The 20,350-nt window shown below is 41.8% G+C and overlaps 1 protein-coding gene across 3 annotated transcripts in view; it reads right to left on the bottom strand.

Annotated features, from left to right (window-relative positions):
• The window catches only part of gabbr2 (gamma-aminobutyric acid (GABA) B receptor, 2), a 909,903-nt gene that overhangs the window by 382,209 nt on the left and 507,344 nt on the right, over positions 1–20,350 (bottom strand). For all 3 annotated transcript variants that reach the window (XM_080208032.1, XM_080208024.1, XM_080208042.1), the window contains exon 3: positions 7,192–7,362. In XM_080208032.1, coding sequence (XP_080064158.1) covers positions 7,192–7,362 — 171 coding nt within the window. The remainder of the gene's footprint in view (positions 1–7,191; positions 7,363–20,350) is intronic.

The following is a 20,350-nucleotide window of genomic DNA, read 5'->3' on the forward strand; positions in this document are numbered from 1 at the left end:
ATGCTCCAAGGATGGCCTCACCAATGCCCTATACAATTGCAGCAAAACATCCCTATCCCTATACTTAAATCCTCTCCCTATGATGGCCAAGATACCGTTTGCCATCTTTACTGCTTGCTGTACCTGTGCGCTTACTTTCAGCGACTGATGTGTGAGAACACTGCATATCCACCTCTCTTTTCACTTTGGTAGCAATAATAGGAAGACAGATTATACTTTTCTCAAAGGTAGGGGAGTCTAAAAGTAGAGGGCATAGGTCTACGGTGAGAGGGGAGAGATACAAAAGGGTCCAGAGGGACAATTTTTTCACATAGAGGGTGGTGAGTGTTTGAAACAAGCTGCCAGAGGAAGTAGTAGAGGCGGATACAATTTTGTCTTTTAACAAGTGTTTAGACAGTTGCATGGGTAAGATGGGTATAGAGGGATACAGGCCAAATGCGGGCAATTGGGACTAGCTTAGAGGTTAAAAAAGGTGGCATAGGCAAATTGAGCTGAAGAGCCTATTTCCATGCTATAAACCTCTATAACTCTGACTCTCAATTTACACCCATTCAAGTAATAATCTGTCTTCCTATTATTGCTACCAAAGTGGATAACCTCATATTTATCCACATTATACTGCGTCTGTCATGCATATGCCCACACACCCAGTCTGTCCAAATCATGCTGAAGCATCTCTGCATTCTCCTCACAGCTCACCCTCCCACCCAACTTTGTATCGTCTGCAAATTTGGAGATGATATATTCAGTTCCCTTTTCCAAATCATTAATATATAATGCGAACAGTTGGGGTCCAAGCACAGATCCTTGTGGAACCCCATTAGTCACTTACTTCCAATCAGAAAAAGATCCATTTATACCATACTTTGCTTCCTTTCTGCTAACCAGCTTTCTATCCATCTTAAGACACTGCCTGCAATCCCATGTGCTTTAACGTTACATAGTGGTCTGTTACGAGACACCTTGTTGAAAGTCTTTTGAAAGTCTAAATAAACCAAATCCACAGGTTCACCTCGGTCAACTCTACTCGTTATATCCTCAAAGAATTCCAACAGATTTGTTAAGCATGATTTCTCTTTTGTAAATCCAAGGTGATTTTGTCTGATTATCCTGCTGCCTTCCAAATGCTGAGTTATGAAAACCTTGGTAATGGACTTTAGCAACTTCCCCAGTACTGACATTAACTACTCACTGGTCTATGGCTCCTGTATTCTCTCTTCCTCCCTTTTTGAATAGCAGGCTTACATTAGTCAATTTGTAGGATCGAATCCAGATTCTAAAGAATTTTAGAAAATAACCACCAATGGATCTATTATTTCCTGGGCCACATCCTTAAGTACTCTGGAATAAAGATGATCAGGACCTGCAGATTTATCCGCCTTCAAAGCCATCAATTTCCCCAAAACTATTTTTCCACTATTGCGGATTCCCTTCAGCTTCTCAATAAACTTGTTTCTCTAGCACTTCTGGTCCACTAGTCAGGTCTTCCTTTATAACACTGAAGCAAAATACAAATTTAATTCTGCAGCCATTTCTTTATTGCCCATTATGAATTATCCCATTTCTGACTGTAAGGGACCTACATTGATTTTTATTAATCTCCTTCTCTTTACATGGCAACAGAAAATTATATAGTCAGTTTTTATGTTCCCCATTAGCTTATTTTCATAGTCTATTTTTCCCTTCTTAATCAATCCCTTGGTCCTCTTCTGCTGAATTTTAAACTGCTCCCAATCCTCAGGCCTATTGCTTTTTCCTTGCCAAACTATCTGCTTCTTCCTCGAATCTGACACTATGTCTAATTTCCTTTGTATGCCATGGCTTAGCCAGAATTCTCTTACCACTCTTTCACCAAACAGGATTAAACAGTGAAAGAGTTTTACCTGATACAGAGAAAGTTGAAGAGTATTGCAAATGCTATGGATCCTACAAATGTTCAGGAAGTCTGGAATCTGATAGGCCCTAATTCCTGATTTTATTACTTTATTTGCCCCTCCTCAACTAGTGGAAAGCTTCCAGATAAACTAATCTATGCCTTCCCATGGGCACACATCCTCCTGAGTTACTCCATAGAGCTAACGATCAGCACATTTACAAACTCATTCAACAACAGAAGGGTTGAATGAGAATAAAAGTTTATGTCACCTTAGTCCCAGGTGACCAAGGACACTGACGAGTGGTGATTTAACTCGAACATCACCATCCCTCAGCTGAAGGGCAAGTTGAGAAGGGAAGCCTTTATGAATAATCTCAGACAGTAAGGAATTGAACCAATGCTGTTGGCACTGCTAATCAACTGTCCAGCCGACTGAGCTAAACTGAATGAGAGTGAATGCAGAATGAAACATGAAACTTAGAACTACACCACTAAAGCCAGGAGGCAAAGTGCTTGTAAAATGTGATGCACATGTTGAGAAGCACTCCTATGATATACAGCCATTTGTTGTGACCAACACAGAAGGTTAAATGAATACTGCTAAGCACGGTTCACAGAAAACAAGTCATTCTTCATAGCCCAGAAAACACCATTCGCAAGCATTGAATTTGATTCCGACATCAACATCTCAGATGAAGATCATGAGTTAAATGAGATTACCAGATTGATTCTGAGGCTGACAGTGTTGTTGTGAGGAGAGATTAAACAGTTTAAGCTTACACTTGCTAGAGTTTAGAAGGATGAAAGGGGATCTGATTGAGGTATATAAAATTTTAAAAGGGATTAATAGAGTAAATGTAGGCTAAATGTTTCCTCTTATGGGCAATCTAAAACAAGAGGTGGTAGACTTAACACTGAGATGAGAAGGAACTACTTCTCACAAAGGCTGGTGAATTTGTGGAACTCAGTGCCCCATAGCACGGTGGAGTCCAAACCATTGAATAGTTTAAAGGAGGAAATATATATATTTCCAATAAAGAAAAGAGATAAGGGGATATGGGGAACAGATGGGGAGGTGGATTTGAAACCAGAGTGACATCAGCCATGATCTTATTGAATGTGGAGCAAGTTCAAAGAGCTGAATTTGCCTACTTCTGCTCCTAATTCCCATGTTCTTATGATTCTACGATCACAGCTAATGTCAGATGATATTCTACTCAATAGTGAATATATCCACCATACTTAAGAGCTTATGCTACAAATTTTACTGTTTGCAGTTGGTGAACAAATCTTTTATTGTATATGACCGAGAACATTGTTAAATTAATACAAAAACGAGAATATGTAATATTATTACTGGTGAATTTGAATGTTAAGTTATATTTAAGTTCACATATTTGGGAACAAACCATTGAAACAAGCCATGCTTGTAGTGTGTTGAAAACTGCATTGCTCACTTCTCCACTTAAAACTACCTTACTGATATTCCAGCAGAGTGAATCTAGGAGAGTAAAGGAATCTATGTTCTAATAGCATGTGAGATTCTGATCCTAAGTATTTCTCACTGAATCTTATTGCTTTATCTCAAGAACTTCACAGGCTTCAAAAACTCAAAGTGAAAATGTGCATTCATGCATATCATGTTCTCAGGGTGTTCCAAAATACTTTCCCACCAATGGAGCAATTTTGACATGTTCACTGCTGGAATTTAGTAAACATGGCAGTCAATTTGTAGATAGAAAGGTCCTATAATTGGCAAAAGAAAAACAAGCAGAAAGTCTGATTTGATGTTGTTGCTTGAGGGATAAATATTGACCAGGAAGTCAGTGGGAAGTGGCTACTAAGCAGCAAAAACTAGGTTGGTTGCCCTGGAGGACCTGGTGAGCAATGCACAGGACAAGGCAAGTGCTTCAGAAGGCAAAGGATGGGAATTGCAGTAGAGGGGAAGAGGCTGGAGAACTCAGCAAAATCAGTAAGTCTGTACAACAGGTGGTTGAGCTGCTGCCAGTTTTCCACCATCTCCGAAATTGCCTGGTGTTGTGGTCATATCAGTACATACTCTTAAAATTCTTCTGTACATTATCTGTCAATTTAATTTTCGTTAACAGATTGTGCACTTGGTATCTATGTAGCAACTCAAATAGCGAGCACCATTTATGTTCTTATGGTATCTGTCTCTGTGGTAACAATAAATATAGCAATACTGTATCCCAACCCACTTAGTTCTGCTCACCAAACACTGCTTTAGAGTCAGTATGACTCTTCAATCCATTGTTAATTTTTCAACTTTTACAGCTGGACACAGCCAACTAAATGTGATGGCAATTTGCAAAAGTAGCAAGCTCCAATAAATAGTCTTACAATCACTGGATTTTGATGATATAAACAGTCGTCAGAATATTCAAATGAAACTATTTATGTAATGTCAACAAGTCCAAATCTCGACCTGGTTGATTCCTCTGTATGAACTGCAATGAAGCCTTTGAAAATAAGTCCTGGACTGTTAGAAATGAAGTGTTTTTCAAGCAGTGGACATTAGCAGACATTAGTGGACAGCAGTGGCTGAGTGAGTGGGCGAGGACCTGGCAGATGGAGTATAATGTTAGCAAGTTTGAGCTTTTCCACTTTGGTAGAAATAATAGTAGAAGGGATTATTATTTAAAAGGCGAAAAGCTGCAGCAGGCTACGGTGCAGAGGGACCTGGGGGTCCTTGTGCACAAATCGCAAAAACCCAGTCTGCAGGTGCAGCCGGTGATCAAGAAGGCGAATGGAATGTTGGCCTTTATAGTGAGGGGGATAGAATATAAAAGCAGGGAGGTCTTGCTGCAACTGTACAGGGTACTGGTGAGGCCGCAGCTGGAGTATTGTGTGCAATTTTGGTCGCTGCACTTGCAGAAGGATGTATTGGCCTTGGAGGGAGTGCAGAGAAGGTTCACTAGGCTGATACCAGAGATGAGGGAGTTAGCCCATGAAGAGAGACTGAATAGACTGGGTCTGTACTCGTTGGAATTTAGAAGGCTGAGGGGGGGATCTTATAAAGACATATAAGATAATGAAGGGGATAGATAGGGTAGAGGTAGAGAGATTCTTCCCACTTAGAAAGGATAGCAGGACTAGAGGGCACAGCCTCAAGATAAGGGGGGGGGCAGTTTAGATTGGAGTTGAGGAGGAACTTCTTCACTCAAAGGGTGGTGAATCTCTGGAATTCTCTACCCGTTGAAATGGTGGAGGCTACCTCGCTGAATATATTTAAGTCACGGGTAGATAGGTTTCTGACAGACAAGGGAATTAAGGGTTATGGGGAGAAAGCGGGAAAGTGGAACCGATCCACTTCAGATCGGCCATGATATTATTGAATGGCGGGGCAGGCTCGAAGGGCTAGATGGCCTACTCCTGCTCCTATTTCTTATGTTCTTATGAGCTTCTACTAATTCAATCGCTTCTTATTTTGTAGATGCTGGAAAATAATAACTCACGTTTATGCTATGAGTAAGTTCTACCAACTGTACAGTTAAGATGTTTGAAACTACACTCACACAGTAATTACGTTTGTTTCTGCTCAAGTTCCCCTCATTCTGTGTACTCTTGCAAACATAATTCATAATTTTGATTTGAGTTCGTACGGTTCAATAGTAGACACATGCAATTATTGCTTTCATACACAATCATTTTGCACAGGCAATGACATGCTAAGGATTTATTCGAATAAAATTCAGCTAATTTCAACAGGAACAAATTATGGATTTTATTGGGTCCAATTGCCACTGAGCTGATGTAATCAAATGACAAATTTCCTATGGCTTGCCCTGTATGTGTCTTTCTGATTTTTCTGTGGTGATCCTATCTTGTATTATTGAAGGGAAATTGAATGGGAGTAACTTGCTATGTGTTTGGAGTAGAGCTTAGCTGCACCACAGCTAAATATAAAAGTTTGAGTAAAATGATTTGAGCAGCCAAAGCTTCACAAGTTCAAGTGCAGTTTTATTAAGCAATTAAAGCTAGATACCAGTAAGTACTGATTAAACACCTTTACAAATGGATGAAACAAACCAATCGCTTAAACTCAAATCAACCAGCACAATGTCAGGGTTTTTACAATTGACCACTGTGCTCTTGGTTTGGGAAAGAAGAAATTTCCTATTGTTCTTTCATGTATCGATTGTATGATTTCCTCCGGGGTTAGATTGTCAGCTGACTAACATTGAAGTGTTACATATGAATACCACCACTCACTGAAATGTGCCCTTTTGAGGAAATCAACACCTGTGAAATACATTGTTGTGCTATAAATCAATTGGTCACTGTCAACTAGTTGCATTCTATTAGTATCATGAATATCTTTGGCCAGAGTTTCATGCTCCCTCACTGGCAGATTCTGAGGCAGGGGAGGCGGATGAGGATGGGGGCGGGAGGAGGAGGTGAGGTTGGAGGGAAGAGCATGGAATTGAACAGAGGGTTCCACCCACTTTGACCTGGTCACAATTTTATGTTGGGGTTGGCCAGAGTCTTGGAGACAAGTCCATCCTTTCTCCACTTACGGCCTTGAGGGGGCCACTTAATGGCATTTTCCCACCAAACCTCAATTTTTAGGCTGGTACACAGCTGGCAGCTCGGGAGGAAACACTTAAATTCACACAAATTGACTTTGCTGGATCTCAGCTGGGAAGGCCGGGTATGTCTCCAACAGCAACCATCTTCTGACTGGGGTGCTGTATCTCCTTAAGGCCAAATGATTTCTAGACATCCTTGCTGCCCCACTCCTGCCCTGCCATATCCCCCAAGACCTGATTGCAACTCTAGGAGTCCCGTAGCCTCCCCACCCTGAGACCTCTGTCACTTTCCAATCCTCCGGTACATAAGGCCACCTCTCTGCAGTGCCTCTTCTGGCCAATCTGATTGGCTGGCAACTCTCTAAGGCAAGACATCCTCTTGAGTGAGGGACGCAAATCCCGCCCAATGCCACATAACAACTTGTTGAAGTACAATATGGTATCAGGACTATTAGAGTTGGTGGGGACGTGTTCCCCAAGTTCCCAACATCCCAAAAATTCAAGCCTTTGTTTACGCATTTCCCTGGTGCAATAAGATGAGAGACTTCAATAGGAAACAATAAAGGGAAATCACAAGACAATGAAATCACTAATCTTTATATTACATATCATAGGTTCTCTTAAGAGCAAAAGAATTTCCACTGGCAACAGTGAAATACAAAATTATACTATCACATGTTTATCCATTCAACCACTTGCACTATTGACACTAATCATGAATTGTTCAAGGTCACTGCATATTTACCTTAAGTAAAGAAAACGTACCTCAGAGAATCGCTGCACATCCTGGGTCAAGGTTCCTACCCTACGCCAATGAAAATGTTTGAGGAACTTGACAACTGCAGGATTGACTGCATTATCTGATGGGACTGTCCGGAAGAAATTGGGATATTTCTTCTTGTCAGCCAGGACCGGTGTAGTTGCAGCAAAGGAAAGCTGTAAGAAACATTAAGATGTTGTCAATACTTCAATGAGAGCTATCTTTGCTTTGAATAGAACTTACTGCTGGAAACATTAGATCCAGTTTCCATCAACAACTGACATCATAATATTTGCATGTAGCACTGAGCTCCAAAAGGAATTATTTCAATTCAGTGCAAACTTTGAATGATTAGAATGCCTTTTGCTTCACAAAACCAATCTCATAAAGTGTCTGTTTTTAAAATTAATGGAGCAGTACAACTTTGATCTTCAGGAAAATTCATGACACATAGTCCTGAGTTTTATTTCTTCGATGAGAAAGATAACTTTCCACGTGAATAAACAAGATGGCAGGGATTATCAAGCCTCCTCACTACAATGGGGCAACAAATCTGTATCCCATTTCAACAGGCTGGTGTTTCAATATACTGAACCATTAGACTGTACAATTGTGCTTGTAATTGCTTTCTTCTTTTTCTGTCAGTTCTCACCTGTTTGGATCACAATATGCTGGACTTTCCACAAATAATCTCATAAACTCCCACCAAAAGATCAACAGAATTCTTTGGAGGGACAGCATAAAGAATTGTTTCCACCATTGGTCCAGGATTTCTGCCAAAGTTATAGTGCAAGAACAGATCTTAGAGCCATAGAGGTTTGTAGTATGGAAACGGGCCCTTGGCCCAACTTGTCCAGGCTGCCCAGTTTTTACCAATAAGCTGGTCTTAATTGCCTGCATTTGGCCCATATCCCTCTATACACACCTTACCCAGGTAACTGTCTAAATGCTTTTTAAAAGTCAAAATTGTACCTGTGTCTACTGCTGCCTCGGGTGGTTCATTCTAGACCTCTGGGTGAAAAAAAAATCACCCCTCAGGACCCTTTTGTATCTCTCCCCTTTCACCTTAAATCTATGACTCTAATTTTAGACTTCCTTATCTTGGGGAAAAGATGTTGACTTATCTATGCCCCTCATTATTTTATAGGCCTCAATAAGAACACCCCTAAGCCTCCTACACAGCAGAGGAAAAAAAGTCCTAGTCTATACTGGATGAAACCCCATTATCTTGTCATGTGAAACACCATTATCTTGCCATGAGGTCATTCTCCACATCTCAGCTTGGACAGTTAGTCTTTTTGGGACAAAATAAAAGCAAAAAGATAGGAACAAGAGTAGGCCATTTGGCCCCTCAAGCCTGCTCCACCATTCAATAGGCTGATCCAACATTATTACTTCCACCTCCTGCCCATTCCTCATTACCCTTGACTCCCTTACTGATCAAAAATCTATCCATTTTGGCCTTAAATATGCAAATAGACTCTGCCCCTATGTCTCTCCGCTACAATGAGTTCCAACAACTCAGAACCCTCACTCTTGAGCTGACACTCCTTTATTCTGAGATTATGTTCTCAGGCCCTAGACTCTCCCATAGGGGGAAACATCCTCTCAGAATCTACCCTGCCAAGCCATTTGTGAATTTTATATGTTTAAATGAGATCATCTTTCATTTTTCTAAATTCCAATGAGTAGAGTCCCAATATGCTTAATCTTTCCTCATGATTCCTCCAAACCAAGAATCATCCAAGTGAACCTTCTCTGAACTGCCTCCAAGAAAATAATATCTTTCCTCAAATAAGGGGACCAAAACTGCTCACCATACTCCAGATGTGGTCTTATTAGTAACTGGTACAGTTGCAGCAAGATTTCCCTACTCTTATACTCCAACCCCTTGAAATAAAGGCCAACATTTCATTAGCTTTCCTGATTACTTGCTGTAGTAAGTAGTCTCACAACACCAGGTTAAAGACCAACAAGTTTATTTGGTAGCACGAGCTTTCGGAGTGTTGCCCCTTCATCAGGTGAGTGAAGAGTTTGGTTCGCAAACAGGGCAAATATAGATAGAGACTCAATTACAAGATAATGGTTGGAATACGAATCTTTCCAGGTAATCAAGTCTTAAAGACAATGTAAGTGGAGAGAGGGTTAAGCACAAGTTAAAGAGATGTGAATTGTCTCCAGCCAGGACAGTTAGTGAGACTTTGCAAGCCCAAGCAAATCATGGGGGTTACAGTTAGTGTGACATGAACCCAAAATCCCAGTTGAGGATGTCCTCATGTGTGTGAAAGTTGGCTATCAGTTTCTGCTCAGCAACTCTGCGTTGTCATGTGTCATGAAAGCCGCCTTGGAGAACGCTTACCTGAAGATCAGAGGCCGAACACCTGCGACTGCTGAAGTGTTCCCCAACTGGAAGGGAACACTCCTGCCTGGTGATTGTCAAGTGGTGTCCATTTATTTGTTGTGATAGCGTCTGCAAGGTCTACCCCTCTCTATTCACATTGTCAAGAAAAGACTTGATTACCTGTTAAGACTTGCATTCCATTCATTATCTTGTAATTGAGCTTGTGTCTATATACGTCCTGTTTGTGAACCAAACTCTTCACTCACCTGATGAAGGGGCAATGCTTCCTCGTGCTGCCAAATAAACCTGTTGGAATTTAACCTGGTGTTGTGAGACGAGTTACTATGCCTACCCCAGTCCAATGCCGGCAACTCTACATGATTACCTGCTGCAACTGTGTGCTAGCTATCTGTGTTTCATGCATCAGTATCCTAAGTTCCTTTGTGTTACAGCTTTCTGTAGCTTTTCTCCATTTATTTAACAACACTCTACTCTTTTGTTCTCCCTTCCAAAATGAACAACTTCACATTTTCCCACTTTATACTCCATTTGCCAACTTTTTGCCCACTTACTTAATCTATAAATATGCCTTTGGAAACAGTTTATATCTCTCTCACAAATTGCCTTTCCACCTATTTTTGTGTCAACTGCAAACTTGGCTACAGTACATTCACTTCCTTCCTCCAAGTCATTAATATATATTAAATAAGTTGCAGTCCCTGAACTGATCCCTGTGGAATCCCACTGGTTACAGATTGCCAAGTTGAAAAGGAACCCGTTATCCCCACTCATTTTTTCCTATCCATTAACTAATTCTCTATCCATGCCAATAGACTACCTTCAACACCATAGGCTCTTATCTTATGACTCAATCTTTTGTTAGGTACCTTGTTGAATGCCTTCCACTGGTTCTCCTCAATCCACTCTGGGGGAGACTTCCTTGAAAAATTCCCATAAATTAGTCAGGCACAATTTCCCATTCACAAAGTCATGTTGATTCTGTTGATCAGATTATGTTTTTCCTTGAATAACTTTTTCGTTTTTGTAACTTTTTTGTTTCAGTCTTCACGGAGGAGGACGTGAATAATTTGCCGGGTGTTAGCAATGGAAAGATGGTAGGAGTGGAGGGCCTGAATGACATTATTGTTACTAGACAGGCAGTGCTCGAAAGACTGGAGGGACTGATTGTGGACAAGTCCCCAGGAGCGGATGGAATGCATCCAAGTGTTCTGAAAAAAGTGGCAGAGATGATAGTGGATGCCTTGGTGATTATTTTCTAAACATCGCTGGATTCCGGGGAAGTGCCGGAAGATTGGAAAACAGCTAATGTTACGCCGTTGTTTAACAAGGGTGGCAGGCAAAAGGCAGGGAATTATAGGCCGGTTAGTTTAACGTCTGTTGTAGGTAAAATGTTAGAATCTGTCATCAAGGAGAAAATAGCGAGGCATCTTGAGGAGAATTGTTTGATAGAGCAGACGTAGCACGGTTTCGTTAAGGGGAAGTCGTGTCTGACGAATTTATTGGAGTTCTATGAGGATGTGTCTAGGGCAGTGGATAGAGGAGAGCCAGTGGATGTGGTGTTTCTTGATTTTCAGAAGGCGTTTGACAAGGTGCCTCACAAGAGGTTATTGCAGAAGGTCAGGGGGCATGGAGTTGGGGGTAGGGTGTTAACGTGGATAGAGGATTGGCTGTCAAATAGGAGGCAGAGAGCGGGGGTCAATGGGTGCTATTTGGATTGGCGGTTGGCGACTAGTAGAGTGCCGCAGGGGTCGGTGCTGGGGCCTCAGCTATTCACCATTTATATAGATGATCTGGAGGAGGGAACCGAATGTATGGCGTCGAAATTTGCTGATGACACCAAGATTGGTGGAACGGCAAATTGTGCGGAGGGTGTGGAGAGTCTGCAGAAGGATCTAGATAGGCTGGGCGAATGGGCCAGGAACTGGCAAATGGAATTTAATGTTGGCAAATGTGAGGTTGTCCACTTTGGTAGGAATAATGGTAGGAAGGACTATTACTTACATGGCGAAAAACTGCAGCGTGCGACGGTGCAGAGGGACCTCGGGGTCCTTGTGCATGAGTCGCAAAAACTGAGCCTGCATGTGCAGCAGGTGGTCAGGAAGGCAAATGGGATGCTGGCCTTCATAGCGAGGGGGATTGAATATAAAAGTAGGGAGGTCTTGCTGCAGCTGTATAGGGCACTGGTGAGGCCGCAGCTGGAGTACTGTGTGCAGTTTTGGTTGCCGCACTTACGCAAGGATATTTTGGCCTTGGAGGGAGTGCAGAGGAGGTTTACTAGGCTGATTCCGGAGTTGAGGGGGTTGAACTATGAGGAGAGGCTGAATAAACTAGGCTTGTACTCGTTAGAGTTTAGAAGAATGAGGGGAGATCTCATTGAGACATATAAGATGATGAATGGGATGGATAGGATAGAGGTGGAGAGGCTCTTCCCGCTCAGAAAGGACAGTAGGACTAGAGGGCACAGCCTCAAGATAAAGGGGGGGTGGTTTAGAACGGAGTTGAGGAGGAACTTCTTCACTCAAAGGGTGGTGAATCTCTGGAATTCTCTGCCCGTTGAATTGGTGGAGGCTGCCTTGCTAAATATTTTTAAGATGCGGGTTGATAGGTTTTTGATAGGCAAGGGGATTAAGGGTTATGGGGAGAGGGCGGGAATGTGGAACTGAGACACGACAGATCAGCCATGATCTTATTGAATGGCGGGGCAGGCTCGAAGGGCTAGATGGCCTACTCCTGCTCCTATTTCTTATGTTCTTATGTTCTTATTTCCAGATGTGCTGCTATTACTTCCTTAATAATTGATTCCAACATTTTTCCAACAATAGATGTTAGGCTAATCCGCTTATAGTTACCTACTTTTTGCCTCCCTCCCTTTATGAATAAGCATGTCGCAGTGGTAGCTTTGTAATCCCTTTATACCAATTATTTCCCCAGTGGAATGGGGATCATTCAAAACATATTTCATGAAAAAACTGATGATCTCACACAATTGAATAATTTTACACAAGATTAGTTTGAAGCTAAAAGAAACAGAACTCTTAAGGGATGATTCAGTAAAATCCTAAGTAGGACAATCCTAGTTGTTTTAAGGTAAAATCAAAGACATGCCATTAGTAGGTGTAACCACACATAAAAATATTCATAAGAACATAAGAACATAAGAAATAGGAGCAGGAGTAGGCCATCCAGCCCTTCGAGCCTGCCCCACCATTCAATAAGATCATGGCTGATCTGTCGCTGCTCAGTTCCACTTTCCCGCCCTCTCCCCATAACCCTTAATCCCCTCTCCTATCAAAAACCCATCAACCCGCGTCTTAAAAATATTTAGCGAGGCAGCCTCCACCACCTCAACGGGCAGAGAATTCCAGAGATTCACCACCCTTTGAGTGAAGAAGTTCCTCCTCAACTCCGTTCTAAACCGCCCCCCTTTTATCTTGAGGCTGTGCCCCCTAGTCCTATTGTCTTTTTTGAGCGGGAAGAGTCTTTCCACCTCTATCCTATCCATCCCATTCATCATCTTATACGTCTCAATGAGATCTCCTCTCATTCTTCTAAACTCTAACGAGTACAAGCCCAGTTTATTCAGCCTCTCCTCATAGCTCAACCCCCTCAATGTGGGAAATTGTAACACTGATATGAAATTGTATCATAAACTGGCTGAAGCATAAAACAGCATTAACCAGCAGAGACCAAATATAAAAAGAAATGTTTTTCTGCACGGTGTGCAATTTTTATATGTATTTTTCTCTAAAAGTCTTATTCTATATCTAAATAAATACTGGAGAAAACATATTAGATCACTTGCTTTGCAATTATATATTTGTAAGTTGTAATGTAATGCCATCTGCTTCATGTGCCACAGGGACAAAATGATTTGAATAGCACAGCAAATTAGTGATGCAACTTTAGATTCTGAAAACATTAGGCAACCATTTTAAATCTAGGCCGAAAATATGAAACAAGAAACACATAAGTATTTGATTTAGAATCACTGACATGCTCCTTCAGAGGAGGATCCACTTCCTCTAGTTAAAATTCAAAAATCCATGTGATTAAGAGCATCAGAATGGGAGTAGGCTATTTGATCCATTAACTCTTCGCTATTATCTTGTCAGCCACGAAAACCTCATCTTTTTAATTCCAATCTCCTCCTTTTCTCCATAACTTGTAAGATTTTAAAGTTGATATCTCCCTCACTCAAATAACTGAATGGAGGAGTAGACTCAATGAACCAAATGGCCTAATTCTGCTGCTATATCTTATGGTCTTATTGTCTAACTCAATCAATTGTTCTTCTATATATTACAGATTAGTGTATTCTGATTTATGATGATTGTGCATTAATTAGATTTTTTGCTGGATTTGCCCTTGACATATGTCAATCCGAAGATGATGGTCTGAATTCCCCAGCTATAGGAAAGAACCATCTTTTATCCACCCAATTCCCTTCATTATATTAAATACCTCAGCCAGAGTACCCTTAAAATCTTTAAATAAATCTATGGCGAAGAATTAAATATATTAGTATTTATATTAAAAGTTCACCTTTGTCCTCTCCTCATGTTCCTTAATTTCAGGGAATACAACCAATGTTCACCCACATTTGAGATTTTCATATATAGCCATCAACATAAATTGGATCATAGTTCAAGAGAATAAAACTTGGCTAAGAATCTTTTTCATCACAATTCATGATCTATCCAAGCCTGTTACCTTTCCAGGTGCTCAGCTCCAGCTGCCTTGTTTCCAATTAAAACTAAACTTGAAAGACTTTTCTAACTTAAAGATAACCCCTGGTTGTGAAGGAACAGCTCTGTCCTTCTCTAAGCTGTTTGCTTTTCATGTCGTAATTCACTTAGCACAATACAGATACAATGAAACCAAAACTCCCATACATGCTAATATCTTTATTTAACATGAATTTAACTACAGTTTTATCCTTTCTTACACAGAAGCACTAAATTAAACTTATTTAAATCTATACCTTACTCCTAGATCCAACATTACTGATATAATCACCTAAAACTATTTCTCCATCCTGTGAAAATCCTTTGAATTGCAATTGGTCCATTTTTAGTAGCCCCATAAGAAAAACAATAACTACACCAAACTCTAATGAAGAAGCAATATTACTTGGCCTGATACATGCAGTTTCTGGCTCAGATACTGGCACTGTGTGTACCTTAGAAAAAAGTGTAGAGGCATGATACTCACGTGATGAGTCATCAGCCAGATCAGGGGAGAAGGAGAGCTACATCTATCAGCTACCTGGAGGTTGCAACTGAGTTCTGCTGCAGGTGTCTTAGATGAGGAGTTTGATGGGGTGATGTACAGGAATATGTTGATGAACATTAACACAGACTTTTGATGCATTGACAGGTCTACTGGACAACTTTCTGTTATTGCCAAGGAGCATGGAGAATTCCAGTTCCAATGTGACACAAGGAATCATAGAGAACCTGTGGCCAATCCTTTTCATTGTGGGATTGGTGACCAATTCCTTAACAATACTAACTGACTAGCCATGGTGTGACGTCAGTGACTGCTGTCTGGGCTTCCACTGCAGCATACATAAGCTACCCAATGTTGCAGTGGAAGTTTGTGAAATCTACACTTGTTACAATTCAGAATGAGACAATTGCCTTCTTAGCTGTAGATCACAGAACTCAAAGGAGCCTGCAGACACTCACATCAATTCAGCAATGTGTCCTGCAACAGTTTACTAGGATTGCTGAAGTGCAGTCCCAGGAGAATGGCAATGTCTCCATGGACCACCAGCTAGTTTCCCTCTTTCAGAATGACAATATTTGTGCACCCACGACTGCTATTTATCCAGTACTCTTGCTCTTGTTACCTATCAGCCAGCCCAGATTGCTGGCACCCTTGCTGAGATGGTGTAGTCTGAAAAGGCCTGTAAGGCTCAGAGGTGTACTAGAGCATCCATCTGCAAATCCATCACTCTCTGCCAGTGAAAGTGAGCAGCCTCCCACCAGTTCTAATGCAGCCACTGCTATAGCATTGTATAGCAGCAATAGGCCAGGCAAAAGCTGGTATTAAAATAATACACAAGAGAAAATAGTTCAAGTTCTATTTGTATAATTGGATATGTTGTTGGATAAAGATGTTAATGGAAAGATTTTTGTTGGCAGCTTGTTTTAATATGTTGACCAAGAGGGTCCTGTGCTGAGAGTTTTCAGGTAGATGTTGTGGTAAAGGTGACTTGTCCAAGGGAATTGGAGTCAAAGCAAATGTCCTCGGACCCAGCTAAGGGAGACTGGATGCATCCTCTCTGTCTCCCCTCCATCTTCCAAGATGGCCTCCAAATACAGGTGGCAAAGACTGTGCTATCAGAATTGTGTGCAATCATGTACACTGAGCTTGAGTTCTTGGTATTTACTCACCTGTTTATAGAGTTTGCCATATTCCTCAAGTTTTGCTTGTTTTTTTTCAGTAGAACTTCAAATCTTGAAAATGCACATCAGATCAGTGAGCATTTTCAGCAGAAATGACTGCCCATCACCTTGACTATATTGATCTACTTGCTCTGAAGTTTCAGACTTCATGCATCATGAAATTAATAGGTGGTAAGGATGCAGGAAATAGCAGACTACCATGAACCCGGATACACATTCCAATGTGTTATGCAATGCTCCCTGGTGGCATTGGAAGGCTTCCTTCAGCAAACTGATGGTCTTCCTAATAATGTTCTCTCATTTTAAGACAAATAAAAACATGGTCAGGTGTTGTTGGGGCTGGGGCAACAGGTGATAATTATTTATATGCATGACAGACTGTGCCCTTAAGTAGCTCTTGAAGACAGAAAAATGGCCAAAATAGCAGAATACCTGAGAATAAAGGAGGCTGCCAGGATAGCCAGCATTCATCAACATGATGAACGAAGCACGCACGATTGCATATTGATCAAATGAGAACCCTTGTGGTTTCTATACCTCTCCGTGTTAACATGGAGGGCTCACAACACCTTGTTGCTGAGGGAGAAAATGATGTATTCTCCTTTCCTGACAAATATGAGCTCTGTCACCTCTCTAAATGCAAATTTTTTGAGGAATATGTTACATACATCAACCCTTTCCCATCTGAAAGGGCTTGGATGCATAAAAGTTCAATTTCATGTCACCTTTACTAACACCAGCAGTGCTGTCTTTGGTGTGGTGCGAGACTCCAGGTCGTATTGAAAGACATTCAGTCACATTCCTTTCTGAAACATGCTCGAAATTTGCTGTAAGGGCAGACTGAGGCATGATAGTACCTATCCTGATGTTTCTAGTGCACATATGGCATTACTGCCTGAATGCCCTTCCCAGCATAGGGCATCATGGGGGCTTCACGCGGCCAGGTGTTGGGCCCCCACTGTTTTAGTCCATCTGGCAAGCAACAGAGACATTATGAAGCCAATTCAAAGCCAAAGATGAGTGACAAAATACATCAAAAATAGGAAATCTGCCATCTTTACTAGGTCTGGCATACATGTGGTTCCAGACCCAGAGCAATGTGGTTGCCTCGTAAATACCTTCCAAAAAGGGTAACTGGGGATGGACAATAATGATGGCTTAGGCCTGTGAAGCCGATATCCCCTGAATGAATTGTTTGAAATGAGCAAACGTGGGAGCATGCCATTTCTCTATTCCTTGGCTGAAATATTTGTCTGGCATAGAACCAAGCAGTTCAATTTGCAGCATCTATTAGGCAAAATCAAATGAGGAGATGGTGGAGCAAAACAAAAGTAAAGAAAAAGCAAACATTGGCTTATGGAAGTCATTGCTTTACTTTGCATTTCTAGTGGGGAGCTTTGCTCTTCAATCACATATGCAGGAACAACTTTTCCAGTTCCAACCACCATGGGAATCATCTTGGATAGAATGGAAAATGTGGTGGACCATTTACAGGTTTGTTGACCTCAGAGGGGGCATTTCTAGTCCTGAGGCAAGCACGATGGAAGGTCCTGCCCATAAATTTGGATGGATGGAACAAATTATTCTTTAACCATTATAAATTAAAGATCTGTCCATTGTGAGCAACTTATGCCTGCATTTCTGATATCTGGTCTTAGTCGGGAAGAACAGCTGTCTGCTGACAGCATGAAGTTGGAAAATTACCCTTAATACGAATTCAATAAGCCACCAGGTTATCACCCGTTTTAGGTCAAATAGGTTCGATTTGGAATGTGCCATTCGAATATATGAGCACGAGAGACATTATGCAAATATGCACTTAAAGTAGTGAGGCTTTCTACTCAGGCTGTACATTTCAAGAAATTATGAAAATAATCCTGTTTTATTGTGTTCACAATGTGCAAGAATCGTGAATTCCCTACAGGGTCCCCTAGTTCCAAATCACACTGCCAAGAGCACAGTCTGCTGCTTTTGTTTAAAAGTTTGGTGGGGGAGAGGGGTGTGAAATTGGAAAGTCCTGAAAACAGGCCCGAGGATTGCGACGCATGATTACCCCATGCCCATTGAATGTAATGTAGGCAGCTTGCCATCCTCATGCTGCCTGTTTATTACCATGATTTCTGCATGCAGCCCATGCTGTTAATTAGCAATACACATCAGCAGGGGACCCACTATTAATTCTTGTGAGCCAATGTGCACTGCTTAGAGCCAGCTTGTCCCTCTTAAAGGGAAAACGAAATGAGTTGCTGATATCATCAGAAATAGAATGTTGTGCCACAAGTAGTAACGAACAAGCATTTGGCAGTGGAGACAACAAGTTGTGTAGCTCAATACCAGGTATTTAGCCTTAAAAACCTGAATCCAGTGCCACAGGAAGTATCATGATCTCACAGAAGTAATTGTCAGTGAATTCACCAACTGTACAATCCATGTCACTAATCACCCTATCCCTATGGCTCACCTATCAATGCTCGCTAACAATCAAGATTCATTACTATCTTCAAATGCTTTATCCCACCCTTACTCTATTAGTACTGTTGCAAGCCTTATAACCACATTTCACAGATTGCATACATTACCAGTTATTCAACCATGATGGCCAGATCACCCAAACAGATTGCACCATACTCATTGACACAATTCCCTCTCTCCTGCAGATGATGATGCAAAAATGTCAGCAAGGTAGAGAGAAGTGTGCCTGAATGTTCTAACCCCAATAGAGGAATAAATGCAATTGTCAAAAGGGCATTGCTGAGGCCCAGGCTATCAGTGGGCTTCATGTGATGAGGCACTGGAAAAAGTGGCCTGAAGCCAAGGCAGGTGATAAAAATGATACAGGTGCAAATTTGGGAGATGATGGATCGATGTATCATAATCATATTTAGTCAAGATGAGTGAGCCAATGCCACCAAGTGTAAGGAGTTGTTAAAATTCTTCAGCTTCCGTACGGCTAACCAATCACTAGCTATCAAAGGAATAAGTTCAATATTATATTTAGTTATCAGTTTACTAGCAAGTATGTTCCTATGCAGTAAGTATAATTGAAGGCATCTTCCCTCACTCTGAGTGCTAGTCGATAAGTTGTTATCTTCAGATTTGTTGAACAGGTCTTGGGCATTTTGAAATAGTCTGAGAAATTACAACTCCCTCCAATTCTACTTCAATCCTTTACCAGTGTACTACAATATAAACTGAAGTCCATCGCCACCAAAAAAACATTTAGTCTGTCCTGTTATGGCCTGTAATACTGGCAATACAGGTAATGGAAGTCTGACCTCCGGGGAGTAGTTTGTATATACAAGAATCTAAGTATCAAAACAGATGGACGCAGAGGGACTGCTCTGTATTGTTGCTGGTTACAGTTAATACAGATGGAAAGAATTTTTAACAGGTGTCGTTTTCAAAAAAAGGCAACAGAACTGTGAAACACCTCTATTTATTGCAAAATATCAAACTGACCTTCAAATGTGAACCCTATCAATTGTTTCTGCTCTTAAAAAAATCATGAACATTACGGCACAGAGTTAAAGTGATTTGCAAAAGAAGCAAATGTGATGTGAGAAAAATCTTTTTCAAGCAACAGGTGGTTCGGGTCTGGAATGCACTGCCTGGAAGTGTGGTGGCCTGTACTGTGCTGTACTGTTCTATGTTCTATGTTCTATGGTGCCTTTACCGACACCTGATTTGGATGCAGATCCAGTCCACGCCCCAATTCGGCGGCCCGACGATTTAAATGCATTAGTACGCATTTAAATCGACTTAATGAACTGCGCGCCCAACTCTAGCGCCAAATCCCACTTTACCGTCTTCGGATCCATTTCAGATCCGCGCTGTTACCAACCTGCAGAATAAAAATCTGAAGCGCTTTCACATTTTGCAGGGGAACCTCTGAAGCGGATTCCGATTTTGCAGGGGAACCTCCGATGCCCATCCTCCTTGAAGACCCTTCGCAGACCCCACCTGCTAACTACCCCAGCAGACCTTCCCTCCCACGATCTGAACCCCCTGGGAGGCAGACCCCCCCCCCCCAACCCGCCCACCCACCCACCCACCCCTCCACCACTCCGGCAGATCACACTCCTGCGATTGGGCCCCCTTGGGAGGCAGGCCTTCCTTAGCAGAGCACACCAGCCCACGATCCACCTCCCCCCCCCACCCCCCACCCCCCACTCCTCCCCGTGATCCACCCCCAAGGTCAGAAACCCCACCCCGCTCCCTGGGAGGCAGGCCCCTCTAGAAGAGGGCACCCCCAACCTACCTGGATTTCTGCTCTCCCTCCACCATCCTTCTGATCTGCACTCGTTGATATGGAGATGCCGGCTTTGGACTGGGGTGAACACAGTAAGAAGTCTCACAACACCAGGTTAAAGTCCTGTTGGAGTTTAACCTGGT

This window comes from Carcharhinus amblyrhynchos, chromosome 2, assembly GCF_965287045.1.
Source record: "Carcharhinus amblyrhynchos chromosome 2, sCarAmb.v2.hapA, whole genome shotgun sequence".
Taxonomy (NCBI): domain Eukaryota; kingdom Metazoa; phylum Chordata; class Chondrichthyes; order Carcharhiniformes; family Carcharhinidae; genus Carcharhinus; species Carcharhinus amblyrhynchos.